The sequence below is a fragment of the Sabethes cyaneus genome, chromosome 3 (assembly GCF_943734655.1).
Source record: "Sabethes cyaneus chromosome 3, idSabCyanKW18_F2, whole genome shotgun sequence".
NCBI classification, from domain to species: Eukaryota; Metazoa; Arthropoda; class Insecta; order Diptera; family Culicidae; genus Sabethes; species Sabethes cyaneus.
Window position 1 is genome coordinate 95,958,893 of NC_071355.1, and position 12,537 is coordinate 95,971,429.

The 12,537-nt window shown below is 42.7% G+C and overlaps 1 protein-coding gene across 1 annotated transcript in view; it reads left to right on the forward strand.

The window, feature by feature from the left end:
* Positions 1 to 445: 445 nt before the first annotated feature.
* The window catches only part of LOC128742321 (neuroligin-4, Y-linked), a 28,164-nt gene continuing 16,072 nt past the window's right edge, over positions 446 to 12,537 (forward strand). Inside the window, exon 1 of the mRNA XM_053838651.1 lies at positions 446 to 1,109. Within this exon, the coding sequence (XP_053694626.1) occupies positions 446 to 1,109 (664 nt within the window). The remainder of the gene's footprint in view (positions 1,110 to 12,537) is intronic.

The window sequence follows — 12,537 nt, forward strand, 5'->3', positions numbered from 1 at the left end:
TTTCCACAGCTGTCGGCCCAACTCTACCCGCTCGTCAGTCGACGCTCGTACGCCTTTAAATGTATGGCAGCTCCCATCGGAAGAAACAGCCAAATGTTCTTTCTACATGTACATAAAGGTACAGCATACCTAAATGTGTTTAATTTTTCTCAGTTTGGTGCGACGAAGTCGTTGAAAATGATGTTGACGATGATGATGATGACGACGAGAAGCTAAATAAGTCCGGTTAGCAGGGAAAAAAGTGTGTGTATGTGTATGTGTATGTACGTGCGGAGATGAAAATCTTGGCGCTTCGCCTTTGGCTGCCAGTGTGAGATGCATTCTGGGCCGGTCGGGAAGCGTTTTGTGAAAATACTGAATAATTTACTGCGTCGAAATGCTTGTTTACGGCAACGGTTGTCTCGTGTCCGTGTAGAACGGTTTGCTACAGTTCCAGTAGTGCAAAATGAAATTATTTGTTGTGCTAATTAACCTGGTGTTGTGCTTTAGTCTGGCCTACGAACGAGTGGAAACCAGGACCGACAGCGAAGAAAATCTTCTAGGCCATGGTGATTTGTTGAGTGACCGGAACGAATATTTGAAAAAATCCTTTGCCGCTCTGCTGGCTGACGATGGAAGCCAGATATATCCGTCCATGTCAAATGACGGTCCCTTCGCGGACTACCGGCAAAGCCAACAGGAACAATACGGTGGTAGCCATAGCTACCGCAAACCAACGGTTCAACGAGTACATAGTGTTAGTTACGATCCACGCGATGGCACTCCGTATACCAGAGAGGTAGCAGTGAAGCAGGGTCGGATCAAGGGCATCGTTCGTGTAATGCATCCGCAGTCTGGATTGAAAAATGTCGACCAGTTCCTGGGAATACCGTACGCCGAAGCACCGGTCGGGTCGCGTCGTTTTATGCCACCCGGTGCCCCGATACCCTGGACTGGACTCAAGATGGCTATCAAAATGTCGCCTGTTTGCCCGCAGAATCTGCCCACCTTGAATAATGTAAATAACAATTACTCCAAAGGCAGATATGATCAACTGAAAAGACTGCTTCCCTATCTGAAAGTTGAGAGCGAAGACTGTTTATATTTAAATCTTTACGTGCCGAGCTACGGTAAGTGTCGTCGATGTCAAACAGGCATTTCCTTTTAACCTACATCACAGCAGCATAACCTAGCCAGTAAGCGTTTTTGTACAAGTAAACTTATCGATGCCATCTTCCGAAATTCAATGGAATCCAATTTCCAATTAGCTATTCACCGCTCGGACGAAGGGTACCTACCTTTGATCGCTCTTGCGGGTGTCAGTTTGCTTATGTTAGGTACGTGGCTAAAAACTTTCCTGTCACAGAGCGGCCGGTTTTTTATTACCTTCCATAACAGCAGTTGCTACGCGTTTCCGAGAGCATCTGGTGTAAGTATTTCAACGTGGATTTCTTTTGTTCCGGTAAAGTTTTCTGTAAATATTGAACATTGTGTTTAGCTGAAAGGCATTAAAGTGACAAAGCAATTCTGTGCTGCTTTGCATTTTATTATTGGAATAGATACGGTTCTGAAAATTCTAAAATTTGTTTATGCTGACCGGCTAAGCTAGTATAGATCTATATAATTTCAGATCATATTCAAATACCTTATGATTTAGATAAAAAAATTAAAGAACCGGTTTGTTAAAGACCGAATGCGCCAAAATGGAGGACACAAATTTTCTAGAATTTGACAATGTAGAAAATTGCCGCAAAATTTAAACAATTTATGTTTACATCCATCAATTTTTGTTACAACTTGGTAAGCATTCTCTTGCAGTAATGGTATCAACCAAAATCAATTTTCAGATTCACCTTCAGCAAGGCATCCAGCGAGACAGTACGTTTAACTTTGAAAAGTCCCAAAACTCCCCAAAAAGTTAGCAGATCAGCCCAAGAAGTGACAGAAGCCTCCGAAAGAGGCAAGTCGAATTAAATTAACTTTGTATTGATCGGCTAATGGCATCTGATTGGTCGTGGGTAGAAAAATCGAATAAATCATTTCCGAGGAAAATTAAAATTCCTTCAACATGACAAAGACAACCTTGCCTGGCGTTTTCGTCCTGGCGAAATTGTCCTGGGAGCGGGCGATAGAAATTAAACCAAATTTGCGCCCAAGCACCACACCGTGCCCATCCATTGATACAGCAGCAGCGTCGTCGTTACGTTCGATGCCGAATTGCCGCTAAATTTATGGAATTTCGCCATCCTAGTCTATTTGAGTCATTTCGAAGAAACAAAACAAAAAAAAATCATTACCAATGTGCTTCCAGTCGAGCGCGCACTACGATTGTGATGAATGGCGATGTGACGAGGCTTTTAAAATAAAGTGGGTGGGTTGAGGCGGCGTCAGTTATCGTTGCATGGCGCTATGGCTTGTAAAACGTCACAGCTTGAATTCGATTTAAACGGAACGACTGTTTATTGTTACTTTCGTTGTTCGGAAATTGTGTAGACCATTTACATAACCGAATAGGTTAAATAAATAAGAGTGGTTCTTCTAAGTATTCTCTTTAAAAGCTTAATCGTGACAATTAAAGTTAATCAGCAAAACTTTTTCTACAAGCCCGAGTTACTTGTACCGTTCCATTCCATTTGAATTAAATAATATCTTTGAATGCATGGGCGCTTATGAAAATTAACCACTAGCCTATTGAAAAAAAGCTATTTAAAAGGTATGTATGGTTTGCATTGTTGTTGATTATTGAGATTGCCTTAAAGTTAGGTGGGCATTGGATGGTATTTTCGGCATGTTTCTAATTATTGTTCCTGCTCTGTTTTCGTATTATATGAACCTAAAGAACTAATTTATCACTACAAAATTAATGTGCGACCATAGCACTGTATATTGATAGTTTATTGATAGCTATCCCCCTAATTTTTCTAGGAGAGGTGAAGAACAGAGGGTAGGCCCAAAATAGATGTTGGCTGAAAAACTAGTACCGAACGCTATCTGGTCTTAGAAAACAGCTACAATTATTATTTTTTTTGGAAATTTTTGTGGAGATTGCACTATATGGATTATAAAAAGCAACGAAGTACGAACCTAGTAAGTGTTAAGAATCCTTCCCTTATTTTACGCTAATTATCCACTTCACGTCTAAGCGCACTAAAAAACAACTATTTTTCATTACTTTCTTCTACCACTACATCTATTTGAAAGACTATCGTTACAAAAAATTAATCAAACGTCTGACATTATTAATAAGTCAACACATAAACATGAGGTTGATCTTGCAATAAATCTGTTTAATCGCGATATTACCCTTTCAACGCCAATATAAACCTTGTTTGACTCATTCATTGACAAGTAGCCAAAATAAGATGAATTGTGTATTGCTACGCCAGAGTATTGTTATGGCTTTTCGTAAGAACGTTTTAAGCGTTTATTTTTAGCGTTAATTTTATTATAGACTAGCTGATTGCCCGATCTGACTCAGGGCCCCTTTGTCACTTATACATCTGTTTTTGTAAGAAAAGCGTGTAGGGCGCTATATCTCTGCATATTAGCGTTGATAGGAGGAAATGCTTATCAACTTAGGAACTATATGGGCTTGTTTCATTATGCCTGATTTTTGTTTTCAGGTATAATAAATTCAAATTTGTCACGAGGTTTTCGAGTCACTTTAAATCTCGCATGTGCATAATATTTTTAGATATAAATTACCAAATTATGGTTGTATATGAGCACCAATGGCATTATATTAAATTTATTAAAAGGTATTTTTTAAAGGTATCTTAATTTTCGTAATTACTGGCCTTACCAGAAAATTTTTGAATAGTCAGGTTAGTCTCATATAACTCCCCCCATCTACTAACAACAATTCCTTTCCCGAAATACTTGTGAAGATTCAGAGGATTCCCTGGTCTTTAGTAGCAACAAGTATTGGACTAACATTCCTTCCCATCCCTCCAGGACCCGCATTCGGACGTGGCCGGCGTCGGTATTGATCAGCATGCAGGGACCTGATAAGGTTGCACAATGAGGAATAGCGTGCTGTCCCAAGTATGCTCTTTCCAGCCATCATTTTGCAATTTTCATCGGTTCTGGTCAATAACGGAGTAGCAGCACACGGGCGGTATCCTATGCTTATGCTTATGCTTATACATCTGTTTTTGTAAGAAAAACTCTCATAATGCAAGAAACAAAACCCGGTTTTTCATTTGAATTTGTCAACTCCCACTGTCAGTTCCTCTCACGTTGTCCCCCAATCACTTATAAATCTATCGTCTTCTCGGTAATTTAAAAAAATCGACACATCCATTTTTACGTTTTCGAATCTCCCCCTTTTTAATGGCCACCCTATTCTCCCTTTCAGACATAAAACAGTTTGTACAGCTGCTATCGTTCCAAATGCAAGAGAAACGCACAACTTTACCCATTTGAACCTTTCTCTGCCCTTGTAAGAGACCGTCTCCCTCTTTCTACTTTCAACTCTCTGGTGCTGATTCTGTTATGAAACATGTGACAATAAAAAACATGTGAACAATTTAGAAGTTCCGGAGCTATGACGGTATATTCATTCATACTCACGTTCCACGTCCCATTGCATGTCGATACCTTCCCAGTCAGTTCCCCCATCTGTCACGTAGCTAATGAGCTAAATTCCTCCTCGGTGGAACCCCGTCGCAGTCAATTGCACAACCGCAATCGGTTTAAATGCAAAAAAAAACGCAACCCCTTTTACTTATTCAGATCTCTTCCCCCCCTCTCCCCCCTTGTTAGGGATTCCCCTCTTTCGTCAACTTCCCAGTGCTTATTCCCTAATGTCAAGGAACATGTGTGCCAAACTTGATGAAGAATTGTTGTCCAGGAATTTCGGAGCTATGGCCTTCCCCCCTGTTATGAATCCCCCCTCCCTACCCCACCGTTTTTTGTCAACCGTCAACCCCTTAAGTCAAAGAACATTTATGCCAAGTTTGATGAAAAACCGTGCAGGTGTTTCGGAGCTATGGCCTCCCACCTTGATATGCCCCCCCCCCTCTTCTTGTCAACCCTTCAGTGCTGATTCTCTAATATCAAGGAATAAGTTTGGTGGAGATCGGTTAAGGCGTTCTGGAGTTATGGTGGAACATACATATATATTTACATACAAACATGTACTCGAAAAAGCTGAAAAAATTTAAAAATTAATTTCAAATTGAGTTTTCTGGGAACTTTTGGGGAATAAACAGTAATGTTATGGTTAGGACTTCCGGAAGACTAATTGCTTAATGTGAAAAATGGAAAATAAGATAAAATCTTTTTATTACACTAAAAATTGATTGATTAAGGAGACAAAAACAAAATGGAAACATCCGCCTTGTTATCACCGCATCGCGAATTGAAAGTTTCGGCCTACGGTCAACGTCTTGTCTCACTCGAGGTTACTATAAAACACATCTGATTTCGTTACTTCCTTCTACAATTCCTGGTGCTTACCTGGTACCAGCCGTGAGGTAGGTTTCATGCTAGGCTCAGGTTTTAGGCACAGCGCAGAATGATTAAATGAGCCACTTCTTGTACCGCTTCCTTGCGCGAATGTTGCTCACCATGTTCAGTTTGTCATTCCGGTTCGGTGCCTTTCGAATTTTGTAGACGCGTGCAGCCTATAACGTGTCACTATTTACCGCGCAAAATAAACTGAAATTTCGCTTGTTTTGTCACATTACTTACTTACGTGCTTTAGTGGCGACGGTCTGTTATCAATCCTGCACCGAACGAATTATGGTCCTCCAGTACTGTTGGTCCTGGGCTGTCGTTCTTCAATCCTCTTAAAAACCGGCAGAACGTGCAACGTCCTCGACAGCGCACATCCATCGGGTATGGAGTCTGCCCCGAAATCAACGGCTTTTTCTTAGTTTTCTACTGAAAATAGTTTGGACTTCTCTTTCATCGGGCACTGTGGTCACGCGCCCAGCCCATCAAAGCCTGCCTCATTGTACCACTTTCATTATTTCAGCATATTTGTGTACTTGATACAGCTCGTGCGTTTGCGCCACACTCCATTTTCTATTTTGCCACCAAGTTATACTTGAAATTTCACACTCAATAACTCCAAGCACTAGTCGATCAACTTTCTTTACCACCCATTATTCATATCCGTAAGAGGTCACCTGTTCTATGTACCTATGTTCTGTATAGAGCACCAGTTTTGTGTGAATATGGAAACTACAGGGACTTACCCTGGCTGCATATGCCGTAGAAAGCAGTTGAAATTCGTCGTTTTATTTCGCGGCTTGCATCATTGCATTGTCCCATGGCATTAAGGTATCACGGTATATGAATTACACTACTTACTACACTACTTACACACAGGGTAAAATATGAACCCTCACGAAAACCTCTGCATCTGGTACCAACCGGATTCGGGGCCAACACCACTTTTGCGGCGTTGTTGCCCGGCATTCTCACAATATGTCCCGCACATTGTACCCTTTCAGCTTTAGCAACTTTTTGGATACTGGTTTCGCCGAAGAGCTGCGCCAAAGATGGTCCTAAACACATGGCGTTTGAAAACGGCCAGTACTTTCAAGTCCCCGGCGAGCATCCCTAGTAGCACAGTTGTTACAAACCGGTCGTGGCAACCGATTTGTGACTAAATTTAGTCATAAATAAGTTGCTGCAACTAAAAGTACCAAGTATGTGCTACTTGGGATTGTCCACGTTTCTTGCTCATAGAGGAATAAAGGTCTTACCAGCGTTTAGTGCATGGTGTATTTGGTACAGGGGGAAACTTATCAGACCTTAGGGTCTTGTGGAATCCGTAGTCAGCACGACTTCCGGCAAAAATACGTCTATGTATTTCACTGTTGCAGTTGATGTTCACTGTCATCAACAACCCGAGATATACAACGCGTACGCGTACACCCGAGATATATATCCACGTCGTCAGCAAAACAGATAATTTGGCTAGATTAAAAATCGTGCCCCACATCTTAAAGCCTGCATGCATGCAGCTTCCAGCACGATCTTAAATAGGAGACAGGTAATATCATATTTCAAACGGGCTAGATAACGGGCCCGAAATCTTCACACAGCACCGAACACCATCCGTCGTGGCCTTAATCAGTCTTGTCAGTTTCCCGGGAAAGTCGTTTTTTGCATCGATGCGTCCATAATTTTGCATAGCTTTTCGCAATTGATAGTATCGTAGGCGGCCTTGAAATCTACGAAAAGGTGGTGCGTACGGACTTGATAATCGCGACACTTTAGGAGAATCCGTCGCAGCACAAAGATTTGGTCCGTTGTCGATCGCCCGTCTACAAAATCGGCTTGATAACTTCCCACGAATCTACTTGCTAGCGGTGATAGACGGCGAAAGATGATCTGAGAAAGCACTTTATAGGTGGCGTTGAGAATGGTGATCGCTCGATAGTTCTCATATTCCAACTTGTCACCCTTCTTGTATATTGGGAATATTACTGCCTCCTTCCACTCCTCCGGAAGCTGTTCTGTTTCCCAGATCCTGATTATCAGCCGGTGCGGACGAGTAGCCAACCAATCTGGGCTCATCTTGAAAAGCAGCGCTGCGATGCCATCGTTGCCAGCGACCTTGTTTGTTCTTGAGCTACTTGATGACTTCGATCACTTCATCCATTGTAAGGGGCGGGACATGACCATCATCAGTCGTACTGATGTAGTCCTTTTCCCTGCTGTCTTGGTCTTGGACTGCATCTTCGCGCCATTCAGGTACTCATTGTAGTGCTACTTACACCTTTCGGTCACCTCACGTTCATCCGACAAGATCCCTCTATCTTTATCCCGACATGTTTCGGCTCGCGACACAATGCCTTTGCATTATACGTTCAGTTTCATGTAGAATTTTAGCGTTTCGCTGAGAATGATACAGTTGTTCCATGTCCTAGCAATCCATTTCTTCCAGGCGGCGCTTCTTACCAGGGAAGAATTGGGTTTGCAATCTTCGTTTCTGCTTATATCTTTTCACGTTTTAATGGGTCCCCTGCACAGCACCCGCGCTGCATTCTTCTCGTATAACATCCCCTGCCATTCCTCGTCGAAGCTTTCGCTACGTCGATTCATTCCAGCGAACCCAATGGCACTTTCCGCTGCGGTGTTGATTGCTGCTGTAACGCTTTCCCAACAGCCTTCGATTAATTCTCCTTTCTCCGGCAGTACAGCCTCATGGTATTGCACGTACTCAGTAGCGACTTCAGCTAACTAGAGTCGTTCCGTTCCAGATAGAACCGTGGCGGGTGATGATACCGGATATTGGTTACAACGGAAAGTCTTTGGTGCACTTTAACCCTCAAAAGGTAGGTTTCTTCCAGGCGGCGCTCCTTATCCCGAAAAAACTGGGTTTGTTGTCTTCGTTTCTGTCTATATCGTTTCATGTTTTGACGGGTTCTCGTCTTATTCTCGTCTACCATCCTCTGGCATTCCTCGTCGAACCAGTAGTTACGTCGACTTCTTTCAGCGAACCCAATGGTACCTTCCGCTGCGCTGTTGATGGCTGCTGTAATGCTATCCTAGTAGTCCACGAGAGGGTCTTCCTTTAGTTATCCCTCACACAGCAGCGCAGCCACGTGACATTGCGCGAACTCAGTAGCACCTTCATGTAACCTGAGCCGTTTCAGATAGTACCGTGGTGGGCGACGGTACCGAATGTTCTTCTCCTCTGTTGGGTACTCTAACCACTGCGTCCATTATTTTGAACTATTGTGGTATGTCCCGTTTTATTGTTTTACTATACGCTTCAAGCTTACCTATCACTTATTGACAAAGTAAAAGGCTGGTAGCTGGAGCGAGGTTTATGAACCTAGTACCCTGATCGGCGACGCCAACCAGATCTCCCCTTTTTGATACTGCAGTCTGCGTATTATTTGTGCTCCACGATTGCAGAACAAGGGTTCCGAGGTAAAATATCGTCTTGTACGAAACTGAGATCCTGAAGATGATATTTACTCGGACAATATCCTGTCGCAAGACCGGTAAGGTTACTGAGATCTCTCTTATTGAGACTCAGCAACTTTTGAGTAACCTAGAGGTGGATACTCGACGTAATATATTTATTTAGATTGTTTGAGCGATTGTACAGTCATCCTACTGGCTATAACTGTTCGGCTCTCCTTTTGTTTCAGCCCACCCTCCAGCACACAGTCAGAGATCAGGCAGAGTGAATCTCGACTCTTGAGTAGAAAGTTTTGAGGCCACATCTTCGTTTGTCGACTCACAACGAGTCGGCGTGTTGAGGATAGACGAGGATCAGGACTGAACCCCTGCTAGCGCATCGTTCAAGTCCTGCTCCTCCCCTACTCTCCTCTCTACCTCATTCGGTTCCATGTTTTTCGGCAGAGAGAGCTTGCACGGTAAGAAAGCGTCCACTGCATTAGTGACCGGCTTGATGCAGTAAGGGCAAACTGCTGTGGAGGGCGCCCTGGTACTCCACAGGCTCTGTTGCGGAGAGAGAATTTATAGAACCCCCTCCACCATTCATCCCTCGGCACGGGTCGCGTCACACCTTGGATTATGGGTTTATCCATTCAAGTTTTTACATAATAGCCATGGATAACAGCTATTGCAACCATCTCCTTTGGGGGCTTTGGACCCTCTGCATTGGCTCCTGGGAGTCAAGAGAACCGTCCTGTAGGCGGAGAGTTTACACTTCAGCCTTCGCATGAGTGCCCCCTTCTCTGTTCGCATACGACCCTAGTTTCCACCGGTTGTCCGATTTCCACTAAGGAACGTATCCCGGATGGTACCACGAGGAGGTCGAGATAGGAGTTGCTGAATAAGAGGCTCTGGAACCTCATGGTGGTTCTGGAGCGCATTATTCAACCATTTACCATCCAAATGTTAGTTACAACGGAACATCTTTGGCGCACTTTAACCATCAAAAGGTAGTGATCAGACTCGATGTTTGTGCCACGATAGGTCCTAACGTCGATGATATCCGAGGTTCCATCAATCAAAACTTGGTCGAAAATTTAACAAAATAAAAACCGATATGGGCTGTGCTGGATTAGGTACTTCGTATGGCCATACTTTTGGGTGTGGCGAAGTCAATGGATCGATGGTCGTTTTCGTTCGTAGGCGGGTGTGCGCTGAACTTTCCAATAACCGCTCTGAATGCCTTCTCCTGGCCAACTTGAGCCTGAGGTTTCCCATGACGATTTTGGCATCATATCTTGGGCAATTGTCGTATTCACGCTCAAGTGGCGCGTAGAAAAGCGTCCTTATCGTCCTCGTCACTTCCTAGGTGTAGGTTATGCAAGTTGATAATGCTAATGTTGAAGAAACGGGCTCTAATCTTCAACTTGCACGGCTGTCGATTGCCAACCACCCAATCGCACGCTTTTGCATGTCGCTCATCGCAATAAAAGCTGTACCTAGCTCACATGTATTGCTGCAGCTCTGATGATGATGCAGATGATATATCCATTCCCCCTTCCAGCATACCTCTTGTAGCACAACACTTTCAGTTCCATGTTCCAAGCTTGCAATCGTTAGTCTTTTTTCGTTACCTTTGCTTATGCCGATTGTTCCGGTCCCTATTTACATTATTTGCTTTCTGTATTGGTATTCTTTTACGGATGGCTTGTAAGGCCTGCACACACACTGACACGAGAACGATAATTCCCCCTCCTCTGTCAGCATACGATCTTAGTTTCCACCGGGGTTGGTGACCCGATCTCCACTAAGGTTGTTCGTAGCCCGACTGATACCATGACTGGCGGTAGGGATAGGAGTTGCTGGATAAGAGGCTGCCATAGTGGTGTATGTAGTATGCATTATCCACCCGTTTACCAACCTCTACAATTTATCCTTAGACATAATTTTGCAGCAGTCGAAAGTTTTGCGAGATATTTCAAAGATTTTTCAAACTTAGTATCCATGCAAATAAATGCGCCCTTTTTAAAATGATGCTTAAGTTAAAATAATGTCACAATCTGTGAAAGATGTGCTTTTTCTTGTATCAAATCTGCTTTTTTGGTCGATTTCGCGTAGCATTGCTCTAATGAGTTTCTATATTGTAAGAATTTCGAATTTTGACATCAGTAGATTAGACAGCCGAATATACCTTAACTATACCGTTTTCGGCTCCCACCTGCCCCGAGGTACCTTACTAATTCGATTCGACTACTCCGTAAATCCTTCTTTAACCACCTGGAGGGGCGATTAAACTTTCCCCATTCATTAATTCGCTAATTGCGGTGCAAGTTTTTCGTTACTGTTATATTGGTTCGTGATTCAGATTAAAACTTATTCTCTGCTTTGCCAAACACGGTTGTATAGTTGGGATTCTTCGTAGGTATATGGTTTCATTTAAACTTTTTCAGTTTTTTTGATAACATTGTAAGGCTTTGTTTGTGGGAAGAAACTGAAAAAATCATTTGTAGATGAAAGTTTGTCGTCCATTAGCTGTTTCATTTGCTCACATTCGATAGTTATTCTTTCGTTTTAAATCGAACCTAAGAACAAACTTGTTCAATTGTCCGCTGTGAAGTTGCTTATATTTGCTTTCACTGTGAAGTTGTTTTTCTACGTGCGAGAAATAAGCGAGAAGCATTTTTGCTTTAGCTATCATGCATACGTTGAAAGGTTTTTCCACGAAATTTCACGTACGTGTGAGCAGACTTACCGCATATTCTAGCCGATTTTGGTATTATTCATAGAAGCAACTTTTTCAATATAGAGTAAAGACTTTTGCTGGATAGCGACATGCTGAAAAGAAAGTCATCCTGTTTTCAATCGACAAGTGATTTCCTGTCGTCGTCACTGCTAAACAATCAACTAGTACCGTACTTTTCTTCGATACATAAGCATAATTATAATTTCGTGATAGGTCGGTAATTTCGACCTAGGCCATGCAGTGATTGTGTTCAAGGCAAAGCATAACGGGCATAAGCAAAGAGGGAAGTGTAAAAAAGTAACTTTATTTTCGCCTACTTATTACAGAATTTTAAAGAAATCCATTAAGTACACAGATCATATCTAAGTTAATCTACGGCCCATTAAGGCCCATCTTAGAAAATGTCTGGATTGAAACTTTAGAACAATAAACATCACCAACATGATTCTATTTTTATTTCAATATCACAGTGGGTATACGGATACTCCGCTCCCACATAAGGGGCCATACGCCTATGACCGAAACTGGCGATTCCTTGCAAGTTTTTCTGTGCTTGCCACCTACAAAATACATTGCAGGAAAGTCGCAAAAATTCCTGTAGGTGGACAGCACCACCTACCTCCTTATTCGTTTTATGTATTCATACTCCCTATTACGCATATAGGTATGCAATACATTTTCCACAAAACACATTGTTCTGAATGGACCCATCTTCAAAGTGCGTTATCCCTTGGGATGTGCTTAGATTTGTTTGTTTAAACGATGTTTCCATTACGTCAGGGAAACGCACAAAGTGCGCAAATATCAAACGGTCCCATTTCGGCATATTTTGCAAAACCACCACATAAATGCATGGATGTTTCATGAACGCCTCCGAACGGACTACTGGCAGACTGGCTACTACGCATGTAATCTCCCACATTCATTGGATCAGGGATTTGCCATCG